At 63.7% G+C, this 26,562-nt stretch overlaps 2 protein-coding genes across 7 annotated transcripts; one reads left to right on the forward strand and one right to left on the reverse strand.

Moving 5' to 3' along the window:
* Positions 1-2,889: 2,889 nt before the first annotated feature.
* Positions 2,890-14,113, forward strand: SCYL1 (SCY1 like pseudokinase 1). 3 transcript variants are annotated; one of them, XM_040970984.1, is made up of 18 exons: positions 2,890-3,037; positions 3,312-3,452; positions 3,579-3,701; positions 3,773-3,999; positions 4,344-4,434; positions 4,743-4,898; positions 8,444-8,602; positions 9,048-9,155; positions 9,620-9,733; positions 10,435-10,590; positions 11,002-11,190; positions 11,268-11,343; positions 11,542-11,710; positions 11,971-12,061; positions 13,038-13,112; positions 13,205-13,408; positions 13,523-13,577; positions 13,672-14,113. In XM_040970984.1, the coding sequence occupies exons 1-18, from the start codon at positions 2,927-2,929 to the stop codon at positions 13,794-13,796; spliced, it is 2,370 nt and encodes a 789-aa protein (XP_040826918.1). In that variant the 5' UTR covers positions 2,890-2,926; the 3' UTR covers positions 13,797-14,113. The 3 variants fall into 3 exon arrangements, with proteins under 3 accessions (XP_040826918.1, XP_040826916.1, XP_040826917.1); XM_040970982.1 differs by having other exon boundaries at positions 11,542-11,706; positions 11,919-12,061; XM_040970983.1 differs by having other exon boundaries at positions 11,542-11,706; positions 11,919-12,061; positions 13,041-13,112.
* A 76-nt stretch (positions 14,114-14,189) lies between these two features.
* Positions 14,190-26,327, reverse strand: LTBP3 (latent transforming growth factor beta binding protein 3). 4 transcript variants are annotated; one of them, XM_040970745.1, is made up of 27 exons: positions 25,880-26,327; positions 23,145-23,474; positions 22,822-23,024; positions 22,610-22,715; positions 22,398-22,490; positions 22,136-22,258; positions 21,748-21,906; positions 21,466-21,651; positions 21,233-21,249; positions 21,075-21,147; positions 20,886-20,984; positions 20,079-20,204; positions 19,841-19,972; positions 19,605-19,733; positions 19,325-19,447; positions 19,090-19,215; positions 17,401-17,523; positions 17,128-17,247; positions 16,308-16,436; positions 15,897-16,064; positions 15,690-15,773; positions 15,476-15,604; positions 15,228-15,365; positions 14,807-14,971; positions 14,646-14,726; positions 14,430-14,561; positions 14,190-14,345 (listed from the first exon to the last, which is right to left on the reverse strand). In XM_040970745.1, the coding sequence occupies exons 2-27, from the start codon at positions 23,452-23,454 to the stop codon at positions 14,194-14,196; spliced, it is 3,426 nt and encodes a 1,141-aa protein (XP_040826679.1). In that variant the 5' UTR covers positions 23,455-23,474; positions 25,880-26,327; the 3' UTR covers positions 14,190-14,193. The 4 variants fall into 4 exon arrangements, with proteins under 4 accessions (XP_040826679.1, XP_040826677.1, XP_040826676.1 ...); XM_040970743.1 differs by having other exon boundaries at positions 25,876-26,327; XM_040970742.1 differs by having other exon boundaries at positions 14,194-14,345; positions 14,807-14,993; positions 15,091-15,365; positions 25,876-26,200.
* Positions 26,328-26,562: the final 235 nt, after the last annotated feature.

A 26,562-nucleotide genomic window follows, 5' to 3' on the forward strand; every position in this document is an offset into this window, starting at 1 on the left:
ATCTTCACCAAGACACATGATCATCAAGCTCTCTTCAATCTAACATAAGGAAAAGATCCTGAAATGTGCACGTGAAAAAAATCAACTGACATATAAAGGAATGCCAATTAAACTCACAGGAGACCTCTCACAGGAAACTCTACAGGCAAGAAGAGAATGGAGTGACATATTCCAGATTCTGAAAAAAAAAATTGTCGGCCTAGGATAACATATCCAGCGAAGCTTTCTTTTGTCTTTGAAAATGAAATAAAATTCTTCCACAGTAAAGAAAAGTTAAAAGGACATGCCTCTTCCAAACTTGTCCTACAAATGATTCTTCAAGATGTTCTCTTGACAGAGAAGAGGAATAGCACCCAACAAAACCAAAGGCAAGTGTGAAGAACATCCCAGTAAAACAACAACAGAAGACTAAACCAATGAACAACCCACTGTTAAAATGACACAACCAAATTACCACCCATACATATTAACCCTGAAATGTAAATGGCTTAAGCTTAATCAAATGTCATAGATTGGGCCCAGCGGCGTGGCCTAGCAGCCAAAGTCCTCGCCTTGAATGCGCCAGGATCCCATATGGGTGCCGGTTCTCCCACGCAGGTCATCCTCCACTGCTTTTCCAGGCACAAGAGCAGGGAACTGGATGGAAAGTGGGGCCGCTGGAACATGAAATGCTGCCCATATGGGATGCTGGCACCACACCAGCCTCCTGTACATTTTTTAGTAGGCCAAACACCTGTCCAAGTAACCTCAACCTTCATGAGATTCCTTGGTCTATACTGGTCATGCATCAAAATTGTATGAATGCAAACATTTGTTTATACTGTTTAGTAAACTTCTAAATCATGGGAAAGGTCTATACGTCATGCTGTGAAAAAAAAAACATGTCTTACCGTGTTAAATTGCCAACATTTCCCTATTCTTGACTTGCAAACACAGCATTTTCACACTGCAGCCTGGTCAAGATGCAGGGACTCCCCACAGCGAGGGTCCCAGGGTTAGTATGTGTTCTCAGGAGTGCAAGCAGTCTGTACCCACTCACGGTTAGCTGAGTGGTCTCCATCGAGACACAACCCAGGCCAGTTCTTGCCACCTGCTTTCTTACCAAATTCAAGAGTCAAAACAAGTCCTGGCCCCAACTGTGCGATGCCCTCGGGCCATCTGAGGCTCTTGGCTGTGCAGCCTCAGTGTCCCCGACTGGAAGACCAAACTCATCAATCCGGGTGGTGCAGGAGGCAGTTTGGCCAGCAGAGGGCGCCAGCATCGTGTCGGGAGGGACAGGGTGCTCGCGGTGCCGCCCCCAGCACCCACCACACCTCTTACCACACCAGCTTCCCTCAGCACCCCGAAGAATGCTTTTCCAGCAAGTTTTGTGGGGCCAGGACAGCACTTCCACCATCCCCTCTCCAACAATGTCCATCACAGACATAGGTGCCTATTTTATTTTTTTTTATAATATGTTTACTTGAAAGACAGAGTTACACAGAGAGATCTTCCATCCACTGGCTCACTTCGCAGCTGCAACGGGTGGAGCTGGGTCAGTCCAAAGCCAAGAGCCAAGACCTTCTGGGCCTCCCACATGGTTGCAGGGACCCAAGGACTCGGGCCAGCCTCTGCTGCTCCCAGGCCATTAGAAAGAGCTGGGTCAGAAGTACAGCAGCCGGGATTCAAACTTGTGTCCATGTGGGATGCTGGCACTACTCTGTGCCAATGCGCCAGCCTCCAGAATCCAGCCTTGATGGCCCACTCTGCCTCCTCCATCCCCGTGGTGTCCCCTAGCCCGCCTGTCCAGGGTGTGTAGCAGCAGGAATGGCAGGACGCATGGCCTAGGCCTGTCTGGCCGGGGAGGCACAGCCAGCCACGGGCCAGGTCTAGCCGTCTCCTGCTGTGTGAACACTCCTGACCTCAGTCTCCTCATCTGTGAAATGGGCACAGCTCCTGGGGCAGTGAGGAGGTGCTGGCACGACCTGCAGGTTACCGGGACCTGTGAGCAGGTGAGGACAGCACACTGCCTGACTGCCTGCACCCCATCCCCACCCTGTGCCCCCTGACCTCCCCGTTCACAGTCCTTCCAGCAGCTTCTCCAGGTGGGCTCCTGGCCTCTGGCAGATGCTAAGCGGATGATGCTTCCCTTGCAACTGGACCACCCTGCAGAGCAGCTCCATCCCACGCTTCCGCAGCCACACTGGGAACAGGCTGCGGCTCACGCCCCAGCAGGGTCGCCTCCAGCCCCTCCTGCCTCTGCTCATTTGCAGCCGCGGTGTTGTCACCGTGCTCTGGCGACTTCTTTCATTGCTTCTTAAAGCTCTACTGCGTTGAGTGGCAGGCTGAGAGTGATCTTCCGTTCATTTTACATCCACCCTCTCATTCGCGGGGACCACAGCCCCCCACTGCTGCTCAGGGTCCCACTCTCTTCCGTCTACCTCCTGCGTTCCATCAGCCTGAGATCCACTCAGACTCCGAGAGCTGCTGCAGTGGGGACGGACAACCTTCCCTGTGTCCACCCACCTGCGGCTCTGCCTGGCCCGCTCGCCTCGGCGGACAGTGGCAGTGCCCGGCCTGGCCGCCGGTGGCACTGTCGGCAAGCCTCCCTGCCTCTAGCCCCGCCCCCAAGCCATCAGGCCCCGCCCCTGAGAGCCCTTGCCACGCCCTTGCCCCCGCCCTGCCCTCGGAGGCCCCGCCCCTAGGTCCTGGCCCTCACGCCCGGCCGCCCCGGAGGCTCCGCCCATGTGTCATCGTCCCGCCCACTCACCGCCCCCTAGAGCCTCCCGGAGCCCCGCCCCAGGCCGTCGTCCTGCCCACTCCCCGCCCCCTGGGACCGCCCCGGAGGCCCCGCCCGCCCCGGAGGCCCCGCCCCCGGAGGCCCCGCCCCGGCTCGGGCAGCCTCCCGGAGCGGAGACACCGCGAGCCCGCGGCATCGGCGGGAGCGATGTGGTTCTTTGCCCGGGACCCGGTCCGGGACTTCCCTTTCGAACTCAGCCCGGAGCCCCCTGAGAGCAGTCCGCCCGGACCCTGGGTTCTGCACCGCGGCCGGAAGAAGGTGAGAGCGGTCCCGCTGCGCAGGCCGCGGCGACCTCGGCCTCGCCTGCTCGGCGGCGCCGGGCCTCGCTGCGTCGCGCCCGGCCTGACGTGGCGGCGGACGGAGTCTCTGGGGCCACGGGCCCGGAGCGAGGGACGGCCAGTGCCGACGTGGCCGGCGGAAGGACCGAGGCCCGGAGTGCAGGGGAATGGCCCTGAGGGCTGAGCTGGGGCAGAGGCGGGAGGATCCGGAGCTGTGTCCTCCCGGTTCGCACTCGCGCTGTGTGCTCCCCCAGGCCACGGGCAGCCCCGTGTCCATCTTCGTGTATGACGTGAAGCCGGGCCAGGAGGAACAGACTCAAGTGGCGAAAGCTGCCTTCAAGCGCCTCAAAACCCTGCGGCACCCCAACATCTTGGCCTACATCGATGGGCTGGAGGTACCTGCCGGCCCCTCGGATGCGCTCTGGCCATCCACTCGCACTCCCCGCATGCCTGGGCACCCACAGGCTTGGGATCCCCTCCCTCCCCACCCTGACCTCATAGCCCGTTATCCCCTTCTCTAGACAGAAAAATGTCTCCACGTCGTGACTGAGACCGTGACCCCGCTGGGGACGTACCTCAAGGCCCGCTCCGAGGCCGGGGGCCCCAAGGAGCCAGAGCTCTCCTGGGGCCTGCACCAGATCGTGGTAGGTGGGGAGCCTAGGTGAGGGAGGCAGGATGGCAGGTTCTGGGGGTGACGGCTCCTTCTACCCCCCAGAAAGCCCTCAGCTTCCTCGTCAACGACTGCAGCCTCATCCACAACAATGTGTGCATGGCGGCCGTGTTCGTGGACCGGGCCGGCGAGTGGAAGCTGGGGGGCCTGGACTACATGTACTCGGCACAGGGCAATGGCGGGGGACCTCCCCACAAAGGGGTCCCCGAGCTGGAGCAGTATGACCCCCCAGAGCTGGCAGACAGCAGTGGCAGAGTGGTCAAAGAGAAGTGGTGGGTGTCCTGGCCTGTCCCTGTTGGGACACCCCAACCACGGAAGGAACCGGGGGTCCCAAGGGTGGGAGGTGGGGGGTCCATTCCCCTGCACCCAGGGACCTCAGGATGGAGGCCGGGGGTCAGTTTCCCTGTGGCGGGGTCCTCAGGGTGGGAGGATGGGGCTGACGTGGGCTTCGGAGTCAGGAATTCGGGGCAGGAGTCCTGTATTCTAAGTACCCGTGTCTGTGTCCGTCCTATGGGGCTCCTGACACCTGCACCTCAGGCCTGGGGGGTCACCTGAGCCCCAGGCAGGGGGACTGCCCTGCTGCCTGGGGTCCTGAGCAGCTCTGCTTCCCGGCCAGGTCAGCCGATATGTGGCGCCTGGGCTGCCTCATCTGGGAAGTCTTCAATGGGCCTCTGCCCCGGGCAGCTGCACTGCGAAACCCCGGCAAGGTAAGTATGTGCCACTGGCTGGGCTGCCCCGGTGTGGGTGACCCCTGCCCTGAGGTGGCCGCTGGCTGGGCTGCCCCGGTGTGGGTGACCCCTGCCCTGAGATGGCCGCTGGCTGGGCTGCCCCGGTGTGGGTGACCCCTGCCCTGAGGTGGCCGCTGGCTGGGCTGCCCCGGTGTGGGTGACCCCTGCCCTGAGGTGGCCGCTGGCTGGGCTGCCCCGGTGTGGGTGACCCCTGCCCTGAGGTGGCCGCTGGCTGGGCTGCCCCGGTGTGGGTGACCCCTGCCCTGACAGTGGACCCTTTTGCCCAGATCCCCAAGTCACTGGTGCCACACTACTGTGAGCTGGTGGGTGCCAACCCCAAGCTGCGGCCCAACCCGGCACGCTTCCTGCAGAACTGCCGGGCGCCCGGTGGCTTCATGAGCAACCGCTTTGTGGAGACCAACCTCTTCCTGGAGGAGATTCAGGTGAGCTGAGTCGCCTCAGTTAGACCCCCCAGGAGCAGGCCCTGACCCCCACTCCTTCCTGGCAGGAGAGCAGTCCCAGTTGACTCCCAGATGCCTGGATAGGACTTTTGGGTGTTGCGGACACACACACACACACACAGGGGTCTGGGCGTGGTCTTCCCTGCGTATCCTCTGGGAACTGGACGCACAACCCTCCCCCAGCCCCCAATATACGCAGAGCATCAAAGTCCACAGGTGCCCAAGTCCCTCGTGGAAACCCACAGGGCCTGGGCAGCACCCACACACTGACTACTTTTTTTTTTAAGAATTATTATTATTATTTTTTTTTTATTGAAAAGTCAGATATACAGAGAGGAAGATCTTTTGTCCAATGATTCACTCCCCAAGTGGCTACAATGGCCGGAGTTGAGCTGATCCAAAGTCAGGAGCCTCTTCTGGGTCTCCCATGCAGGTGCAGGGTCCCAAGGCTTTGGGCCGTTCTCAACTGCTTTTCCAGGCCACAAGCAGGGAGCTAGATGGGAAACGGGGCTGGCGGGATTAGAACTGGCACCTATATAGGATCCTGGTATGTGCAAGGTGAAAACTAGCCACTAGGCCATGGCACCAGGCCCACACGTGAGTGCTCCCTCTTCAGTAGCGGTCACCCTGTATGAGTCCGTAGTAACCCCATTCATCTGTGTGTGTATTCAACATGGGTGTTATTTTTAGAAAAGTATTTATTTTGATATATTTGAAAGCGTAGCAGAGAAAGAGGGAAAGATAACTAGAAATAGATCTTCCTTCTACTGGTTTGCTCCCCAAGTGAGGCAGGACCAGGCCAAGGCCAGGAGCCAAGAGCTTCATCGGGTTTCCCCGAGCAGGTGCAGAGGCCCCTTCCTTGGCCCATCCCTGCTGCCATCCCAGGTGTGTGAGCGGGGAGCCGTGCCAGAAGTGGAGCAGCCAGGACTCCAGTGGACACCCCAGGATGGGAGGCTGGTGTCAGGGCCACCCGCTACACGACTTGGCCTCCAAGTTCCTTGTTGTTTTCTGAGTATTTCTGTGCATGGTGGCTGAGTCTGCAGCGCTGGCTGCCCACAGAGGGGACTGAATGCCCCGCCCCATAGGCCCACGAGCTCTCTGCCTTGGCTTTCTATCGTGGCGGCTGCAGGCTGCGCTGGGGAGGGAGGTGAAACCTGGGTCCCTGCCTGGGGAAGCCACAGGGAACGAGCTGGCCAGGTCCCCAGGCCGGCCTGTCGCCAAGGGAGACGCAGGCACTGTGGACAAGAACGGGGACAGTGAGCAGTCAGAAGGCTGCGGAAGCGTCAGCCCCTGGGTTGTCCCCTGGTGGGGAACGGGTAGGCCAGGGCACAGCCCAAGGGCGAGGCCCCCTGCCTGACATCCCCTGCCCCCGGGAGAGTCAGGCTATGGTCAGAAGTGGAGGAAGAGGGCTAGGCTGGCACACCAACTTAGCTGGGGGTGAGGGTGGAGATGGGCTCTGGCTGGGGTGGCCCCTGCACTGCCCTCTGTGTGGAGCTCGCCCCGCAGGGCAGCTGCCCAGGGCTGACTTCTTAAAGCCTGCCCCACGAGGAAGTAGGCGGGCTAGGCCAGCGCCCGGGAGCTGTGTGGGGGGAGCAGTGCTCAAGGCTCCTCTTTGATCATGTGAAGCTGGAGAGAGCCCAACTGAGACTCTTGGCATGTGGACCCCGTCCGGGCCTCAGCCCCTAGACCCTGTGGTCAGAGCCCCAAGCCCACCTGTGCCACTCAGGGCCGCCCTGGCCACCCAGGCCCCCCTTGTCCCTAGCCAGAGGTTCCTGCTTCAGGCCAGGCAATAGCTGTGGGGGTGGCAGGCAGGACTAGGCCCGACCCTGCCTGGCCGTGCTGTGCTGCTGGCCACACCCCTCGGCCTCCTGCTCCATGAGCGGGCACCGACAGCACCTGTGAGAGGGGCTGCCCAGAGGAGCCCACCCCCAGGCCGAGCCTTGCTCTGCTGGCCACTGTGCTGTGTGGCTTTGAACAAGCTCTGTGCCTTTTTTAAAAATTAATTTACTTACTTGTTTTTTTTAAAATGTATTTATTTTTATTAGAAAGTCAGATGTATAGAGTGAAGGAGAGACAGAAAGCTCTTCATCTGCTGGTTCACTGCCCACATAGACACATCAGCCAGAGCTGAGCTGATCCGAAGCCAGGAGCCAGGATCTTCTTCCTGATCTCCCACGCAGGTGCAGGATCCCAAGGCTTTGGGCAGTCCTCCACTGCTTTCCCAGGCCACAAGCAGGGAGCTGGATGGGAAGTGGAGCAGCTGGGATATGAACTGGCGCCTATATTGGATCCCAGGCATGCAAGACAAAGACTAACCACGAGGCTACTGTGCTAGGCCCTAATATTTTTTTTTTCTTTTTAAGATATATTTCTTTTTATTGCAAAGGCAGAGAAAGATCTTGCAATCATTGGTTCAGTCTCCAAATGGCCACAACAGCTGGAGCTGAGCTGATCTGATCTGAAAAGTCAGAAGCTTCTTCCAGGGCTGCCAGATGCTGGGCAGGACTGGGCCATCCCGCACTGCCTTCCCAGGCCGCAAGTGGGAGCTGGATCAGAAGCAGAGCAGCTGGGACTTGAACTGGCACCCCTATGGGAAACCATATAGCTGCAGATGGAAACTTAGTGTGCATACCACAGCATGGCCCTATTTCTGCCTTTTCTGTTGGCAGTACAGTGGGTTCTATTGGCAGCTGCCCCATCAAGCAGGTGGATCTGAGGTGATCCGGTGTAAGCTTCAGCAGTTAGCTCTGTCTGTGTTCAGAAAGCATGAGTTGGGGGATTCTGGCCTCAAGAGGCGGCTGAGATGGCCGCAGGAGACAACTGAGCCAGTGACCTTGCCTGTCTCCTAGTCCCCCAACCTGGAGTCCCGGGTGTACCCAGCCTGGCTAGGCCAGGGCACCGAGGATGCCCCTTCATGGCTTTGCACCGCCGTTTGCTCATCTGCGCAGGTTTGTGGGTAGCCGTGCTGATGAAGGGCCCGATCTGATCCCCTCAGGCCTGCAGGTGCCTCCTGGGGCCCTGTGGAGTGGTCGAGTGGCCCAGGCTTATACAATGAGCAGGTGTGAGGCAGGGCCCCTGTTGTGCCCAGACTTTGAGATCCCCAGAAATCACCAGGAGTCTGAAGTGGATGCAAACGCATAAGGGCGTTTATTCAGGCCAGCCGAGGCTTGCAGCCGCCCAGCCCAGCGGGACTGGGGGAGGGGCAGTAGCCAAAGCTGCAGCAGAAGCAGCAGAAGGGCCAAGGTTGGACAGCACAGGGTTTTTGTACATTTCAGACCAATTCCTGGGGCAGTGAGCAAGTCTTATCTGACGCCAGGGGCCTGAGTCCTGAGGAGTGCTCTGCCTACCTGACCTGCCAGGGGCCATGTAGGCTGCCAGGCCTGGAGTTCACACAGCCCCAGCCAACAAGCAAGGCAGAAACCACAAAAGCAGGAAACACCGAGGTTCTTCACCACCAAGCCCCGAGGTTTAGGTGTGGCTTCTCAGACTGGGGGCCATCGGTGGGATGACCATCTCTGCTCCTGCAGATCAAGGAGCCAGCCGAGAAGCAGAAGTTCTTCCAGGAACTGAGCGAGAGCCTGGGCTCCTTCCCCGAGGACTTCTGCCGGCACAAGGTGCTGCCGCAGCTGCTCACAGCCTTCGAGTTTGGCAACGCGGGTGCCGTGGTCCTCACGCCCCTCTTCAAGGTGATGGGGGAGGTCAAGCCCAGTCACCTGCCGGGCAGGGGACCGTCCTTGCTGTGTCCTGGGGCCTGTCAGCCTGGGCTGGGTGGACCCCACCCTATAGGCACAGAGACTTCCTGCTGGCCCCCCCCCCCCCGGTGCTTCCAGCGCGGGGCTGTGACCAGCTGTTGGAGACTCTTTGAGGAAGGGAGACCCAAGGCCCCAGAACATTCAGGGATCTGTGTGCTCTGCCCTCAGATCCCACGGGTCAGTCCCCTCCTCTCCCTGCTGGCATCCCGGTGCCCAGCTTTGCTCAGCCTTTCCCCTAAAAAGATGAAGGGCATGGCCGTGGACCCAGGGATGGAGCGCAGCCAGAGGGGCTGCTGATGGGGCGGCGGGCTGGGGGGCAGTCCCTCCTGCCTCCTGTTACTCCAGGGGTGTGGCTGAGGGCTGCCTTGACCCTCCCCAGGTGGGTGAGCTCCTCAAAGCTGACGAGTATCAGCAACAGATCGTGCCCGTGCTCATCAAGATGTTCTCGTCCACCGACCGCGCCATGCGCATCCGCCTGCTGCAGCAGGTGCGTGCTCGTCTGGCCCAGCCCCAGCCCCCAACTGGGAGTGGAGCTGACGATGCCCTGCCAGCTCCTGGTCACTCCTGCCCCTGGAGTGGGGGTCTGGTCTCCTGGCAGCCTCCTGGTAGCTGGGGCATCGGACGGAAGGGCTGTTGAGGGGCAGCGTTTATGAACCAGGATGTCCTAGGGGCTCCCAGGCCAAGTCCCAAGTCTGGCTTGTGGGGGTGGGGCGTGGCGCTGGGGGTGTCTACCCCTCTTACAGCAGGGCAGTGGGGACTCAGAGAGCACAGCACAGGTACCTGGTCAGAGCCAGGCCTCCCCCTACCCTCCTCCACAGAGTACTTGGGACAGAGGCTGACCTGGCCAGCCAGTGCCTGCTGGGTAGAAACTCTGGGTCAGGAGTGGCCCCCATGGCTGTGGTGGGGAGGGCAGAGTTTGTCTGGTTCTCCCATCCCCTGCCCGGGCCACAGATGGAGCAGTTCATCCAGTACCTTGATGAGCCGACAGTCAACACCCAGATCTTCCCCCACGTGGTCCATGGCTTCCTGGATACCAACCCTGCCATCCGGGAGCAGACGGTGAAGGTGGGTGTGTCCAGCCCCAGCAGGGCCACCCCTGGGGTTCGGCAGGGGACCCAGCCCAGGACATGAAGGGCAGATCAAGGGAGGGACCACATCCTGAGAGTGGAGCCCCCAGCAGGTGCATGGCTCTGGGATGGCTTTGGGCTTCAGGCACAAGCTGCCAGGAGGCAAAGTAGAGAGGCCTGGAGGCACTGGTCCACATGGTGGCTGGATCGCCCCAGCTATCCTGGCTGCCTGTCGCGTTTGGGGTGAGGCGGAGGTTACCCCCGGGGGGTTGTCCACACTCTAGAGGATGTCTCACTAGTCCTAAAGATTAGCTGCAGGATGAAGAGATAGCAGCGGTGATCCAAGGATCAAGGAGAGGGCAGATCTGGGGTGCCAGACTGCTGGGGGTTGACCTGACAAGCCAGGGGGTGCACTGTTGGCTTCAGCAATGTAGAAGTGACTGCAGCTGGCCCGGAAGGCACGAGGGGAAGATGGCCAGAGTTTTAGTTTTTGGTGCAAAAGGGCCCAGAGAAATGGTGGCTGGTCCCGTCCCTCACCCTCTCCGCTATGTGGGGTAGGGCCAGGCCTGCCACATGGGTTTAGGGGCAGAGGTCTCAGTTGGCCTATTCAGGGTCCAAGGCCACCAGGGGCTGCCTTGGTTTCCCAGGAGATATTGCCTGCCTCCGTCCACCATTCCCAGCGTCCCCTCTGCCCTGCAGTCCATGCTGCTCCTGGCCCCGAAGCTCAACGAGAACAACCTCAACATGGAGCTCATGAAGCACTTTGCGCGGCTGCAGGCCAAGGATGACCAGGGCCCCATCCGCTGCAACACCACCGTCTGCCTGGGCAAGATTGGCTCCTACCTCAGCGCCTCTGTGAGTGTCCTGTACAGCTGTCACGGGAGCCTGTCTGCCCCTTGCCTCCCTGCACCCACCTCAGGACCTGGGAGCTGCGAACCGTTAGGAGCCAGGTCCTGAGCTAGAGCAGGCCGGAGAGGCCATTGCCGCAAGGCGGGCGTCTGAGATCCCAGCCCAGGCCCACGTGTGCTCCCACAGTCTGGGTGGACCGGCATGAGTGCCCCAGGCCAGCAGGGCAGGGCAGGCGGCCTCTATTGCCCCAAGGGCAGCATGCAGCCCAGCCCTCCTGGACAAACTCCATCTGGTTTCTAGGTTGGTTGTTCACCGTGGGTGGTCAGTGGTCATCTACTTTCAGGCTCGGCGCTGTGGAGGGAGGTCAGGGCTGGCAGGTGTGGGGAGCCCTGCTGACCCTCCCTTGGCACACCCCAGACCAGACACAGAGTCCTCGCATCCGCCTTCAGCCGTGCCACCAAGGACCCATTTGCCCCATCCCGGGTTGCTGGCGTCCTGGGTTTTGCTGCCACCCACAACCTCTACTCGATGACCGACTGTGCCCACAAGATCCTGCCTGTGCTCTGCGGCCTCACAGTGGACCCCGAGAAGTCAGTGCGGGACCAGGTGAGGCTCAGCGGGGCTGGCTGGAGGACTCGGGAACCCCAGAGTGCCCAGTTCTACCCCGCGTCCACTCCCCACAGGCCTTCAAAGCCATCCGGAGCTTCCTGTCCAAGCTGGAGTCGGTGTCAGAGGATCCCACGCAGCTAGCCGAAGTGGGTGAGTGTCCTTGGCAGCCGGGTTCTCCTCACCCCTGTCGCATCCTTAGCTGTCTGGCTGGCCCCGGCCTGGTGACCCGACGCCCCTCCCCCGTCTCACAGATGGCAGATCCAGGAACCTGAGAAGGGCGGGGGCTGCCACGGGGCCCTACCGAGCCGAGGGTCCCCACACTTGCTTCTCTCTCTTCCCACTGCCCAGAGAAGGATGTCCACGCAGCCTCCAGCCCTGGCATGGGAGGAGCCGCAGCCAGCTGGGCAGGCTGGGCTGTGACAGGCGTCTCCTCGCTCACCTCCAAGCTGATCCGTGCGCACCCCACGGCTGCCCTGGCTGAGACCACTGCTCCTCAGGGACCCCCACCCGAGGGTGAGTCCCAGCCGAGCTGCACCAGGTCGGGGAGGGAAGGGAGGGCTGGCGGCCAGGAGCTCTTACTTGGCTCCCTGGGGGTGGGGGTGGTGATACGGACAAGGACGAGGGGTAGGGTCCATCTGCTTCGCTGCCCCTGTGCCCTCTTCACTGCTGGCATCTCTGCCCTGTTTGAGACTGCCTAGGAGGCTCAGCACGCCCCTGTTCCCCAGGTCACCCCAGCCTGGCCCCAGCCCCTGTCCCAGCCAGCCCCACCAGCCGCAGGCCTGAGGAGGCCCAGGAGGGGGACAGGCACACAGTGGAGGACAGCAGCACTGTGGACAGATGGGATGACGAAGACTGGGGCAGCCTGGAGGTGAGTGGGGCTCGGGGGCCTTTCCCGGGGACCCCGGCTTCACGATGCCAACTATAGGAGTATGTGCAGCTCTTGCTGACAGCCCCGCTTGGAGCCTAGCCCTTGGCAGGCAGAGAGTGAGGCCGTGTCCTTGGGTCTCTGCCACCTGTGGGGGTGACCCAGATAGAGTTCCTGGCTCCTGCTTCCTGCCTAGCTCAACCCCCTGCTATTGCTGCCATTGGGAAATGAAGTGTCTTCTTGCCCGTCTAGTAATTTCTTTCCCCATTACTCAAGCTCTATTATTTTTACTTGAAAGGCAGAATTACAGAGAAGGAAACACAGAAAGATCTTCAATCTGTTTTTTCATTCCCCAAATCGCCATAATAGCCATAGACCAGTCTGAAGCCAGGAGCCTGGAGCTGCTTCTAGGTCTCCCACGTGGGTGTAGGGGCCCAAGGATTTGGACCACTCTCCACTGTTTTTCTAAACCACAATCTGGGAGCTGGTTCTGAAGTGGAGTAGTTAGGACTTGAACCAGTGCCTATGTGGGATTTTGCACTCCAGGAAGAAGTTTAGCCTAGTATACCACAGCACTGACACCCCATAGTAAGTTTTTTTTAAAAAATGGGGACTGGATCCCAGCATGAGTCATCTGCATAGCATCGCTGCCATGGGCCTTATGGAGTGACCAGCGGAGGCCAGAGCTGGCCTGGGGCCCCTCTTTGGCTGCAGGGACCCCGCCCGAAGAGCAGAGTCTGAAGTGAACGGCAACACAGGGACAGAATACCCACCATCCTTCCCCACATCCCTGAGTCCTGGGCCCTCCCCTGCTCCCCTGCCCACTGGGCCCCTGGGCTCAGCTAAGGGGAAGCCACCGCCAGGCGTGGAGCCAGGCCAGGCCTGCTCTGGGGCGGACAGCAGCCTTGTGGAGGCAGCAGGGAGGGCCAAGCAGATCCAGGGTCAGTGGAGATCAGGGTCATCTCCCCCTATCCTACAGCAGGAGGCCGAGACAGTGTTAGCCCAGGAGCACTGGAGGAGCGGGGACCAGGCCAGCCTTGGCCGCACTGGGCAGGTGAGCCGGGCTAGCTGGGGGTGTTGGCGGCGGGGAGCGGGGGGAGCGCCAACCTTGGCCTGCCTGGGGCAACCCTGACTCCACTCATCTAGGTCAGCAACCCAGACCACAGAGCTCCGGAGTCGAACTGGAGTAGCTGGGAAGCCGAGGGCTCCTGGGAGCAGGGCTGGCAGGAGCGCAGCTCCCCGGAGCCCCCCGAGGGCACACGCCTGGCCAGCGAGTACAACTGGGGTGGCCCGGAGGCCAATGACAAGGGTGACCCTTTTGCTGCCCTGTCGTCACGACCCAGTGCCCAGGTACTCAACCTGAGACCCATGGGTGGGCAGGGTGCAGCCCTGGGGCTGCCGGACCGTCCCCGTGGTCCTGTCCCCATGGTTCCGTCCCCATGGTTGTTCATACTTCCTTTCCAGCCCAGGCCGGACTCATGGGGCGACGACAACTGGGAGGGCCTGGAGACCGACAGCCGTGAGTGCTGCACCCCCGCTAGAGGGCCGAAGGAGGGGGGCACTGGTGGTGACACCCGGGCACCCCAACACCTGCCTCCCCTTCCTGTCCCCAGGGCAGACCAAGGCCGAGCTGGCCCGCAAGAAGCGCGAGGAGCGCCGGCGGGAGATGGAGGCCAAGCGCGCCGAGAAGAAGGCGGCCAAGGGCCCCATGAAGCTGGGGGCACGCAAGCTGGACTGAGGGGGCGGGCGGCACGAGCCGGCCCCACGGCTGTATTTATTGTACAAACCATGTGAGCCCGGCCGCCCGGCCGGTGCACCGCACGTGTACATAATCAGAGCCACAATAAATTCTATTTCACACTCCCCGGCCTAGGCCCTGGGCCCTGCCCGGCGGCACCTCCTGTGGGAAGGCACCGGGTCTGCTTCCAGAGCCCAGGGGAGAGTAAAAGGCACGATCTGATTTTATCAGTTTTTGGAACCAAATCCTCCTGGAGGAAGGCCCATGGTGCCCCAGGGCACAGCATCCACCCTTGCCACGGGTGGAGCTTCGGATCTCTGGGTCTGAGTCCCCGCGGGGCAAGAGGAGGGGTTCACCGTGGGAAGGCGCGTGGCACTGGCTGGTGCGGGCCGAGGAGTCAGCGGCGGCGCTGGGGCACGCAGGCGCCGTGCGGGCGGCTACGGGCGAAGCCGGCTTTGCAGACGCAGCGGAAGGAGCCACTCGTGTTCACGCAGCGCTCGCTCTTGCACAGCAGCCCGCGCTGGTTCAGCTCCCGGCACTCATCGATGTCTGCGGGCCAAAACGCAAGATGCGGCCTCGCTCAGGGTCCAGCTGCCCGGCTGCCCGCCCCGCCCGCTAGGCCGCCCCGCTCACCCACACAGCGCGCCCGTGAGGCGTCCAGCTGGAAGCCCCCAGGACACTCGCACACGGCGCCGCCGGGCCGCAGCACGCAGCGGCCGCTCACACAGCGGCACTCGTCCGAATCCTCTTCCGAGCTGTCCTCGTCTACCGTGGCGGTGGGAAAACAGGGCTGTGACCCCCACCCAGCCCGGGGCCGCGGACCCCCACCCAGCCCAGGGCGCAGCTCACCGCGCGGGGGCTTCCCAAGCAGCAGGGGGCTGGTGTCCCAGAAGGAGTTGCTCTCACTCTGCGACGTGGGGCACTGGGGCCCTGGGAGAGAAAGGGCCATCAGCGACGCCGAGGCCCCTGCCCTGCGCTCCCTCGGAAGGCGCACCCCGGGGCCAGCTCACCCGCGGCGCTGCGCGGCGGGCACGGGCGGCACTGGGCGCCCCAGCCGCGGCCCTGGCGGCAGCAGCAGTCGGCGAAGCTGAGCGCAGGCCCGGCCAGGGGTCGCGCGCACATGCCATCCTCGCCGCGATGACCCCAGCACACGTCGCGCCGCTCCGGGGCGCGCTCTGCAGACAGGGCGGGCAGCCGTCGGGAGGGAGCAGCGAGCCAGCCGGACCCCCGCAGCCTCCGCCCCACCTGTGTCCATTCCTGAGGGAGACCTTCACCCTCACCGGCTCGGGGAACTGCAGCCGCGGCCAGTGGCCCCCAGCCCCCAGGGCAGGCTGCTGGGTCCCGGACTCGTCCTCGCGTGAGGACAGCGAGGACAGGGGTGAGGTGGGAGCCCGCGCCGCCTGCCCGGCTGAGCGCCCCCAGCCTCCTTACCCAGCTCCTCGGGGCTCAGACACTGGCGCTGTGCCGGGCTGTACTCGGCCGGGGGCGTGCAGGCGCAGCGGTAGCCGCCGCGCGTGTTTTCACACACGCCGTTTCTGCAGTTGGACTCATCCAGACACTCGTCCACGTCTGGGAGGGAGGAGGCGTGAGAGTAGGGGTGGGTGGCCAGAAAGGCGCGGGTGGGCGGGGCAGGCCCCTAGTGGGGTTGCTCCTGTCTTCCTGGGACCCACGATGCTCACCCACGCACTCCAGCAGGTTCCCGTCGTAGTAGAACCCCTGCTTGCAGTAGCACTCGTAGCCCGGCTGCGTATTTACACACTTGCCCTCCTTGCAGATCTCAGCCCCGAAAAGCACGCATTCATCTATGTCTGCGGGCAGAGGGGTGTGAGGGGGTGTAAGTGCGCACGTGCAGTAAGGGGTTGGCGTCTTTGCCTGTGGCAAGACGGGGCTCACCTCGGTGCGCTGGGATGCCGTAGTTGATGATGTTGTTGTCCTGGGTGTAACCCTTACCGTCGGGGCAGAGGCTGTGGAACTCAGCTGCAGGGTGGGAGAGCACACGTGTGGCCATGGGCTGGGGCAGGCCTGGGAGGGGCGCGCTGCCTCACTTGCCCACCGTCCGGCGGGGGAGCCACGATGGGCACGCCCCGCACTGCTGCTGACCTGAGCTGTAGACCGGGCAGGGGTAGATCTCGCAGTGGTCCCCCCAGCCGGCCCCCAGCGAGCAGCAGCACTCCTGCTGGGTGACGTTGGTGGCCAAGACACTGTCGCAGAACACGGTGTCGTCGAAGTTAAGGTAGCACTCCTTCTTGTGGTGAGGCTGCTCCAGCTCTAGGGGGGACAAGGGCAGCTGGGAGGAGGGGCAGTGGACGCATTGCGGGGCGTTGACCCCCCACGGCGGGCTGCACCCTGTTTAGGTCTGGGGTCACCCTACCCTCCTGCAAAAAGTATCAGCTCTTGTCTTCCCAATCCACGAAGGTGGAACGTGGACCCATCTCTATGCTCAGCTGCCACCCAGGGGAGCACCCCCTCCCTGCCAGGAGGGGACAGTGACGGGGGGGGGTGGATGCGCACCCTCACAGCCGCGCTGGTCCTGGGTGGGGGTGAAGCCCTCGTCGCAGACACAGACGTAGGAGCCCTGCAGGTTCTCACAGGCGCCGTGGGGCAGGCACAGGCTCGGGTCCTGGCTGCATTCATCTATGTCTAGAAGGACCCGGGGGTGTGGGGACCGACGGACAGCTGTCTACCTTGGCAGGAGGCCGGGCCCACTCCAAAGGGTTCACCTGAGGTCAAAACCTGAATTTCCACACAACAGGAAGTCCAACCCAGCTGTCTGGCCGCGTGGGCAGTGTGGAGGCGTCCACCCTGTCACCCCACTGACAGTGGCTGGCCTGAGAACTTTCCTTCTCTCTGCTAGGCACGGGGGACACCTTCTGGGGGCACCTTTGAAACTGCACCACCCCAGAGGCTGTGCTGGGGAGGGTACAGATGTCTGCCACTCTGGAAACCCCATCTGCCGCCCCAGGTCTCTGTGCCATCACACACCCTTCACCCCCCATTCACCAGTCGCCTCCTCATAGCCGTCCATGACTAATACAGCTCGCTCTGGGGCACCCTGCACCATGCCAGTCCAGCCCTGTGCTGGCCTCCCACTGGGAGCTCCATATCCCGGCTGAAGACCTCCATGGCCCACAGCCTGCCAACAGCCGGTGCACAGGTGGCTGAAAGGGCATCTGACCAGGTGGACCAGTTACACACTAACACTCTGGCATTCCCAGGGTGCTTGGCACCACCATGGGAAGTGCTGACTCACACTTCCATAACAACCTCCATAACAGGTTGCTCCATAAACATGGGAGAGACAGCAAGACACAGCCGTGGCACTGCCTGGTACCTTGGCACTTCCTGCCGCCCACCAGCCGATGGCCCTGTGGGCAGAGGCAGCGGTAGGAGCCGTTGATGTTGACACAGTCGCCACCAATGCAGGCCGCGGGGAAGTCACACTCGTCGATGTCTGTGGGGGACAGCAAGGGTGGAGGACCTCAAGGCCCGGTCCCATGCAGCCTGGGATGGAGCCCCAGGTCAGCCTCTACCCACCCGCCCTCCTGCTATGCCCCACGGGAGTCTGCATGGAGCGTGAGGGCTCTGGGGTGACAGGCCCCCTCACCCTCACAGCGACTCCGGTCCCTTGACAGATGGTAGCCAGCGTGGCACTGGCACTGGAAGGAGCCCAGCGTGTTGGTACAGATGCCGTTGTCACACACGTCCCCGACCTCACATTCGTCCACATCTGCAGAGCAGGAGAGGCAGCAGCCTCAGACCCCACTGCCCAGAGCACCACAGCTGAGCTGGACACACACCGGGGGCCCTCGCCCTGCCCTGCGAAGACACTGGCCAGGCCGGGTGCCCACCAGAGTCCCGATCGGAGCCGTTAACGGCACCTTGCTCTCCCGGAGCTGCTCTCATGGCCTGCACTCCACCTGCTGTGGCACCATTCTCAAGATCTCCCCAATTTCCGTCATTTTTCTGCAAACCCTTCTCTCGTCCCTTAAAGGCACATGCCCCCCGGGGCCAGAGAATTGGCAGGAGTGTGGAGCTGGTCCTTTTCCCACCCCAGGCCCTTCCCCAGCCCCAGCTGCTCCTCCAGGACCCCCTCCTTCCAAGGCCCCGGCCCAACCAGAGCTTCGGCTCAGCTGGCTTCACCATCCCAGCCCTGAATTCCCCGACACTCCTCAGGCAGCCAGTCATCTGCACCCCTGGCTGCCTCCACCCATCACTTCCAACCCCACGCCACTAAGAGAACTGCAGGTGACTCCTGTTAACCATCTGAAAATCATGACTTCATCCACCTCCCTTGTCCGTGGGCAGCCACCTGCTGGCCCGTCTCTCCCCGCCCCCCACCAGCCCTGTTCTGCTCAGCGCCTTTGCCAGTACCTCCTCGGCTTCCGCCCCTCAAGCCCGTCTTGTTGGACCCAAGTCCCTTGCCTCCCCTGCCTGCTCCCTGCACACTCTGGCCTCTGTCCCCACAACAGCCACTGCAGCCAGGGCTGGTCTCATGACCACGATTCCTGTTTTCCAGGCACCTCTACTGCCCTGACACCTCCTCCCAGCTTCTCAGGAGGTGTCCCCCATCCCCTCTCCTCGCCCCCCCACCCTGGGACCAGGCTCTGATGGACAGTCCCTTTCCACAGCCCACCCTCTTGGCTGAGCCCCCTCCCTGCCCCAGTGCCCAGTGGGTGGTCCCACACCAGCATGTCTGGCCCATGATCCCCAATCCATGCCAGCTGTGAGGTCCCTGGGGAGCCCTTACCCAACTTGTCCCACATGGAGCACAGCGTCCTCCCCGACCCCCAGGTGTGCACAGCCTTAGCACCAGCCCCTCTCCCTCTCCCATTCACCTTGATACCTGATCAACAAGCCCAAGTGACTTGATCCTGTTTCCCTAAGGACACAGCATCTCCTGGCCTCCTGAGCCAGCACGCGCTGGTCCTGGATAACAGCTCAGCCCTTCTTCCTCCCTGCTGCTGGCGTTTCCTGGGGGACCCCCGGCTGCCCAGGTAGACAGCCTGGGCCCTGCCTTTTGCCTCCCCCCTTCCCTCGGCTCCCATATCACTGTAGCAAACATCCACGTGAGGTGGGACAAATAGTACCTCTCCAATTCCGGGAAACCTTTTGTCCCAAATGCAAGCAACCTACTTTGCCAACAAGCCCTGTCTCCGGACCCCTCCCACCTGGTTGTGGGTGGGGAAGGGGGCACTAGCCAGCTCCCACTCCGTAGCCACGTTTTTTTTAAATAAGGCTGGCCTACTCCTGCGTTTCAGCGCAGGCGGCACGGGTTGGGGCTGCGGTCGCTCACCCACGCAGCTGCGGCCGTCGGGCGCAGGTGTGTAGCCCTGGGCGCAGGTGCAGCGGTAGGAGCCCGGGAGGTTGTCGCACCAGCCCGGCGAGCAGGGGTTGTCCTCGGCGGCGCACTCGTTGACGTCTGCAGCAGAGCGAGCGGCTTCAGGCTGGGCTCAGCGCGCCCCTCCTCCGCGCCGCGGGGCCGACCCCCGGCCCTCCCCGCCCGAGGAGGCACCAGGGCCGGCCCTCACCGCGGCAGGGTCCGCCCCCCTGGCTGCGGTAGCCCGGCTGACAGGCAATGCACTTGTAGCTCCCGGGTTTGTTCTCGCATCTGCTGTCCGGGCAGATGCTGGGATCCCGGCACTCGTCGATGTCTGCAGCGGAGGGAGGAGGCACCGTCTGGGGACTTCGTGGCCGGCCGGGGAGTCCGGGGTCCCCACCGCCGCGGTCGCGGATCCAGAAAGGCGACCCCGCCCCCAGGTGGAGCGACAGCCCAGGGGCCTCCCGTCTTGCCCGAATCCGGGCGTTCACCTTCGCACTCGGGCTGCCGCGAGCTTTTGAGCCGGTAGCCGGGGAAGCAGGTGCACTTATAATGGCCTGGGGTGTTGATGCACCTGCCGCCGTCGCCGCACGGGTTGTTCCTGTGGCACTCATTCGTGTCTGAGGATGAGGGGGGCGGTGGGCGCAGCCGAGGTGGTTCTAACGCGGCGGTCGCGCTCGGGGGAGCCCCCCGCCGCCGCTCCCATCCACCCCACGAGCGTGCTCACCCACGCACGAGCGCGGCTCGCTGTGCGTTTCCAAGCGGTAGCCGCGGTTGCATTTGCAGTTGTAGGAGCCGCCAGTATTCATGCAGATGCCCCTCCCCGGGCCGCACGGCTCCCCCTCACATTCGTTCACATCTGTCCAGGTTGGGCCAACAGATGGGTGCCATGTTGGAGGGGCACCGCCGGCCAGCTGCGCCCCCCACCCTTCCCGGCCGGGGCTAGCGCGCCCTCCCACGCTCACCCACGCAGTAGCGGAGCTGCGGGTGCGACCGGTAGCCCGGGTAGCAGTGGCAGGAGTAGTCCGAGGGGCCGGGGACGCACTCGCCGTGGCCACAGATGTTCTGATTCTCTCGACACAAGTTCACCTCTGTGGGCACGAGGGGCCCAGCGGGTCAGCAGGGCCTGCCTCCTGGGCCCCCAGCTCCGCACCCCTACACCCTGCTTCGCCAAGGCCTCGGGTACCTGTGGCACCCTTACCCGCTCTGAGATTTCCCACACTTCCTCCCAGAGAGCCCCAGCGTCAGCGCCCAGAACCAGGAGCCCAGGCGAGACATACACCTTGCCCCCAGGACACTGGCTAGGGATCCCCAGATGCCACTGCTAGCCCCACTGCCACTGGGCCCAGCCCCACCCAGGGGCAGCCATTTTTGCACCTGGGCCCGCACCCCAAGAGCCATCACAGCTTAGAACGCCAGCCAGCTCATGCATACTGAAGGCCTGGATCTGACTCAGCCGTGTGACCTGGAGCTAACCCCTGGGCACTAATGGGGCACTGCTCTGTGTGGCGAATGCCACAGACAGTGCCTGGCATGCAGGCATTGTGCCCTGGGAGCCTGGAGATGCTTAGGAATGCCCAGCAAACCCAAGCCGGGCTCTCCATCTCAGCTGACTCCATGAGTGAGTGAATGCATCTCCCCAGAGGACTCTGGCCACCACCCTGCCAGGCCTGCCCCAGCAGGTGCTTGCCCCAGGGGATGCTGGGGAGGGGAGGAGAAAGCGAGGTGGGCGTGGCTTCTAGAGGGGCGTGGCCTCGCGGGACAGGGCTCACCCGTGGCTTGAGTCGGGGCCATCTCCACCGCACTGCGGGATGGGGGCAGCTCCAGCAGGAACAAGCGCATGGTGGGTGGCGAGGGGCGGGCGATGAGCTCTGTGGGCAGCAGTGCAGGAGCGACCCTGAGCTCCCCAGGTGCGCGGGATGTGCCCTCCGCACTCCTCCCAGCTGGGGAGGGGGGCTCACCTGGGTAGGGCCTGGCCGGAGTGGTGAGGGCGGTGGAGTGGCTCGGCTGCAGGGAGCGCTCCTCGCTTACTGGCTGCGGCGACAACAGCATGAGGCCTCCATGGCTCCCGGCCTCCCCCCGGCCAGCCCAACCCCAGCCCCGGGGCTGGCATACTCACTGAAGCCGTGGTCACCTCTAGAAGGGAAAAAGAGGGGCCAGTGAGCATTGAGAAGGTGAAAAGGAGATGAAAGATGCAAGGGAGATCAGCAGAGGGACTGAGAGTTCAAGGGTCACGCCTCTGGGTCAAAGGTCAGAGGTTAGAGCAGAAGTATCCACTTAGTGGTTAGAGCACTGCTGACAGAAGGAGGTCAAGCTCAAGGTCACATTTCCAGGGCCAGGGTCAGAGCAGACCTCGCTCTTCCCCGGTGCCTTCCTGCGGCGGTGCCCAGCTGGGGCCCTCGGGCGGCTGCTGGGGCTTGGGCGGCCCTTCCGGGTGCAGGAAGAGGGAGAAGTCACTCTCGCCCTGGATGGTGAGCGTCTGGTGGGAGGTGAGGATGTGGTAACCCTTGCCAGCCGGGCAGATCTCCTTAAAGGCAGCTGCAAAGGTGGCAGAGGCCAGTCCAAAGGTGAGCGCCCGCCCGTGCCCGCCTGCCCGGTGCTGCCCACTCCCAGTCCTGCCTGCCCCTGGCTCACCAGTGCCATCTGCTGGGCAGCGCTGGCAGCGCGTGCCCCAAGCCTTGCCCACGCTGCAGCAGCAGAGCTGACGGGTGAGTCGTGTGGTCAGCGGGTGCTGGCACTGGTGCTCCGGGCTCACCATGCGGAAGCACAGGCTCTTCTCCTCCGGCTTGTCCGCTGCGGGCATGCAGGGGGCGGTGGTGGGAGGTGTGTGTGGGGCTGAGCCTGGCTCCTGATCCCATGGGACCCCTAACCCTACAGAACCCTGACTTGCTGTGGACGTCTCCTCCTCCCCCCACCCCAAGCCCACGATCCTTGACTCCTAAAACCCCCCAGGGAATGCCTGACCCCACAGACGCCGGAGTCTACCCACCCACACCTGGGTAACCCCCAACCCAGCACTCACCGATGCACTGCGTGCGAGAGGGGCCCAGGCTGTGGCCAGGCGGGCAGACGCAACGATAGGAGCCTGGGCTGTTGAGGCAGTCCCCGTGGCGACACATGCCGGGCATCGCGCACTCATTGATGTCTGTGGTGAGCCAGGGGTGTGTTCGGTCCCTGTCTTCTGGGGCCACAGGCTCACGGGAACCTCAGGGTTGCTCCCTTGAACACCTGGGAGCCCCTTGCCGCCCCCTGCTCCAGCCCGCAGACCCTCCTGCAGGTCCTACCCTGGCAGTGTGTGCTGTTGAGCCTCTTGTAGCCCTGGGGACAGTCAGTGGCCACCTCCCCACGGATGGGCCCCGGCTTCTGGACACCTGTGTCTGCAGAGGGAGGAGAGAGGCTGGTGGGGCGGGCAGGGCAACTGCAAGGGAAGGGGCAGAGCACACGGGCACTGGGCTGGGGATGCCCACCATGGGCAGCCCCAGGCCCGGGCACTCACATTGCAGCTGGGGGCACTTGTGGCATTTGTTCTGGCCCCAGGCTGTGCCGATGCTGCCGCAGCAGTCTTCCTGCTTGGTGAGGCCGGGGAGAGGGTTGCTGCCACACTTTGGGAGAGAGAGTTCAGTGGTCAGAGGCCGGCTTGGCCCTCTCCCACTTCCTACAGCCTGCACAACCTCCAGTTACATGCCCGGGGACAGTGGGGTCACTTACGGGCTGTTTGGGCAGTGTGTCTTGGAAGCAGCGGCCCAGGGGTTTCTGGGTGGGCGGCCGGGGGTGTGGGGGTTTGGGGTGTGGCAGCAGGTGCTGGGAGGGGGCTGAGCCCTCAGCGTTGGGCCCCTCGATGCGGTGCACCTGCACTGAGGCCTCAGGCGGGTGGTGGACACGCACATTCACCACGGGGGGTGGGGCCTGCACTGGGGGAGGGGTGGGGCGTGGTGGCCTCAGGGCTGTCCCCCGCTCCCTGGACAGGCCACCCTAATGCCCGCCCACCTTGGGCCTCCCCAGGCTTGCTCCCATCCCTTGTAGCCTGGTACCTTCCGCTGAGATCTGTCCTGGCCCCAGGGGCACCAGGAAGGCTGCATGCTGGGCAGGGGGCCCCTCTCCCGGCCCAGGGGGGTCGGCGATCACCTGGACGGCGTAGATGGCGTGCTTGCTGGCCCCTGACTCGCCCTCTGGAGCCAGGGGCGGCAGTGCACCTGTGGACAGGGCCCCGGTTCGGGCCAGCGCCGGGACTGAGCCCCCAGTGGCCCCGCTGGCTCCCGTGGTGGGCACCTGGCAGAAGCGGCCAGTGAAGTCTGGAGGGCACAGGCATTGGTTCCGGGAGGAGCACTGGCCTCCATTCATGCAGGGCAGCGGGCACACCACTGGGAAGAGGAGGGGAGGGGGTCATGGTCCCGGCCCACTCACCCACATCCGGCTTCTTCCTATGGCTCCCACTTCCTTGCCACCCACTGGAAGCTGGCTTTGCTGACACATCACTCCCAAGGAGGCCTTCTGCCTGCATCCCCCCACATCCTTCCGCTCCCTGTGGATGCTGCATCTCTGTTTAGCCCTAGCCAGGCCACGTGCCAGCCGACGGAGGCCCCTGAGTAAGTGCTGGTGTGATGGGGACAGTCCCCAGGCTGTTTCTGCCTCCCTGGGCTACCTGGGGTCCTCTGCTCCCCCATCCCTGCGTCTGTCCGGCCTGCTCCCCATGTCCTTCCGTGTCATTCAGCCTGCCCCACATCCAGCTAGCCTCCCCCACCAGCCTGTCCCCCACATCCTTCCAGCCTGCCCCTGCATAACTGCCCGATCCCAGTCCCTGCTGCCCCTGCCTCCTCCAGCTCTGTTTCCTCCCCTGCCTGGGGCCCCGGCTGCTCAGTCCCCAGGCTGCTGGCTGTGGTCTCTCTCTCTCTGCAAAGCTCTGGCACTGCACAGCCCTGCTCCCTGCTGGCCTCCTCGCCCAACATTCCAGGCCCAGAGCCTTCCTCCAGCCCCGCCCCCTGCTCTTCCCAAGTGCACCCCACCCCAGCCCCAACTCTGCTCCTTTCTCCCTGCTAGCACCCCTCACATCCACCCCGCCCTTGCCCTACTCCCATGACAGAGGGTGCCTGGAGGGCGGGTTCCTGTTGGCCTCAGGGGAGGACAGAAGGAGCCCAAAGAAGTGACGAGGTGCAGGCTGGCACTGTAAGGCAGGGCATTAAGCAGCCGCCTGTGAGCAATGCTGGCATCCCATAGGAACCCCAGCTTAACTCCCCGGCTGCTCCACTTCCGTTCCAACTCCCTGCTTGTGGCCTGGGAAAGCAGTCAAGGGTGACCCCAGTGCTTGAGCTCCTGCCCCCTCGTGGGAGACCCGGATGGAGTTCCTGGCTCCAGCCCCAGCTGGAGATGGAAGATCTCGTTTTCAAATAAATACAGCTTTAAAAACAAAAGCTCACTTAGGACCTGTCAGTTCTTCCCGACCTTGGCATCCCACACTCACATGCCAGTCCGCCCCTCCCCTGCCAGTCCCCAGGGTGGGAAGATGGGGCTGTTGTCCCACCCCAGACACCTGCAGGGCTTCAGAGGGACAGCTGACACCCGTGACCCTCAGGGTCAGCCAGGAGCAGCCCAGCCCATCCTGCCCAGCCTTTAGAAGCCAGGCCTCTGGGGGCAGGAGGGGTGTGTCCCGGGCCGGGGGAGGCCGAATCCTCTCCTTCCTGCCTCCAAGTGAGTCACTGGCAGCGGTGAGGGTGACCTCCTGGTGACACCCGCCCACTGGGGCCTGGGCGCTGAGCCTGGGGGATGTGGGCGCCAGGAGGGAGACAGCAGCCTTGGCAGGCTGGGCAGGCTGAGGTGGGGGCCCTGGGAGGCGGGGTGCCTGTCCACTCACACGCATGGCACACACACGTTCTGACACCGGCAGGGCTCTCGGTGTAGACAAGCCCATGTGTTCTGCCTCACCGTGGCTGCCGACACGCACAGCCCCGACAACACACATGGGCAGCCACTGCATCACCGCCCCCCATGGCCTCTGCCCGTCCTGGCACCCACACACCCCCACCCTCTCCAGCCCCTGCTCGTGGGAACCTGAATCCCAGGAGGAATGTGTGAGAGGGGCTGTTTTGCTGGTGCCATCCTGGGCTCGGTCTAATTACCCTGTCCAGGAGGGTAATTACTGCTGGGACACCTCCTCCCCTCGCACCCCTCCCCCCAGGCCTGGCCCACGGGGTCCCTGGAGGAGGAGGGGTGGGAGAAGGAGGAGGGACAAGTTTCAGGCGTGGCTCTTAAGAGAAACCCCGGGAAGGGGGTGGGGGGGCTGCCTGAACTGGGGAGGGCAAAGAGGCTGCAGTGGGAGAGGGGAATGGGGGGGCGGGGGTTAAGTAGAGCAGCTGGGAGCTTATGGGGAGATACCTGGGAGGGGGGATAACTGAGAGCCCCAGGTAGCCCTGTCCCCAGAAAACACTTCCCACCCATCTTTCCCCACCGTGCAGGACACTGCTGCCCACACGCCCAGCCCGGGCAGGTGTCTGCGCTTTGTCAAAAACCTGCAGCTTTTGCGGGGGTTGGCTACCCATTTTCTGCTCATAACCTCAACAGATCCGGCAGCTGCGGCCTCGGCCCAAACCTAATCTGAGTTTGCAAGTCCAGGCCTCCGGACAGACAGCCCCCAACTCTGGCCCCCAGGACTTCAACTCTTCCCCACCCCCAACCACCGTCCCCAGGCCTCAGGGTCCCGGCTCTCCGGCCCGGGCAGGTCCTCGCCCGCTCCCGCCAGCCAGCCAGCTCGCCCCCCGCGGCCCTCACCCACGCGGAAGCCGGAGCCCGTGAGCGTGTCGGTGCTGTGGCCGTTCTCTCCGATGAGCGTCATGTTGGAGCCCTGCTGGCAACTGTCCCGGCACTGGCCCTTGAGACAAGTCCGCTTGCAGATCAAGGGCGCAAAGACCACCTTGAAGCGCTCGCGGGCCAGCGCCCCGCCCCCGCCGCGCTCCGCCGGCCCCCCCGGCGCCCCGCCGCCCGGGCCCAGCAGCCCGAGCAGCAGCAGCAGCAGCAGCCGCGCCAGCAGCCCCGCCGCCCCCGGCCCGCGCATCTCGGGGGCCGGGCCGCCGGCAGCCCCTCGGGGCCCGGGCATCCGGGGCCGGCGGGACCGGGGGCTGGCGGGGCGGGGGTGAGGAGGGGGCGGCCCCGGCGCGCCCGAGCCCGGGCGGGAGAGGCAGGCCGGGCTGGCCCGGGGCTTGGGGAGGGCGGGGAGCCCGGGAACGGCTGGGCCTGGGGAGTGCGGCGCCCGCCTGCGCCGCGCGCGCCCAGGCCGCAGCGGGGAGGCCGGAGGGGCCGCGGCGGAGCGGCGGAGAGCGAGGCCCCGCGGCGCGCCTGCCCGGCCGGCTCGGTCCCGCGGCCGCGGGGCAGCAGGGCGCGCGGCGGGCGCAGGCAGCAGCACTGAGCAGTTGTTTTCCCGGCTGGAGCGCGGCGCGGCGGCGAGGGGGGCTGGGACGC

This window comes from Ochotona curzoniae, unplaced genomic scaffold (genome assembly GCF_017591425.1).
Source record: "Ochotona curzoniae isolate NIBS_2020 unplaced genomic scaffold, NIBS_Ocur_1.0 scaffold_4937, whole genome shotgun sequence".
In the NCBI taxonomy this organism is placed as follows: Eukaryota; Metazoa; Chordata; class Mammalia; order Lagomorpha; family Ochotonidae; genus Ochotona; species Ochotona curzoniae.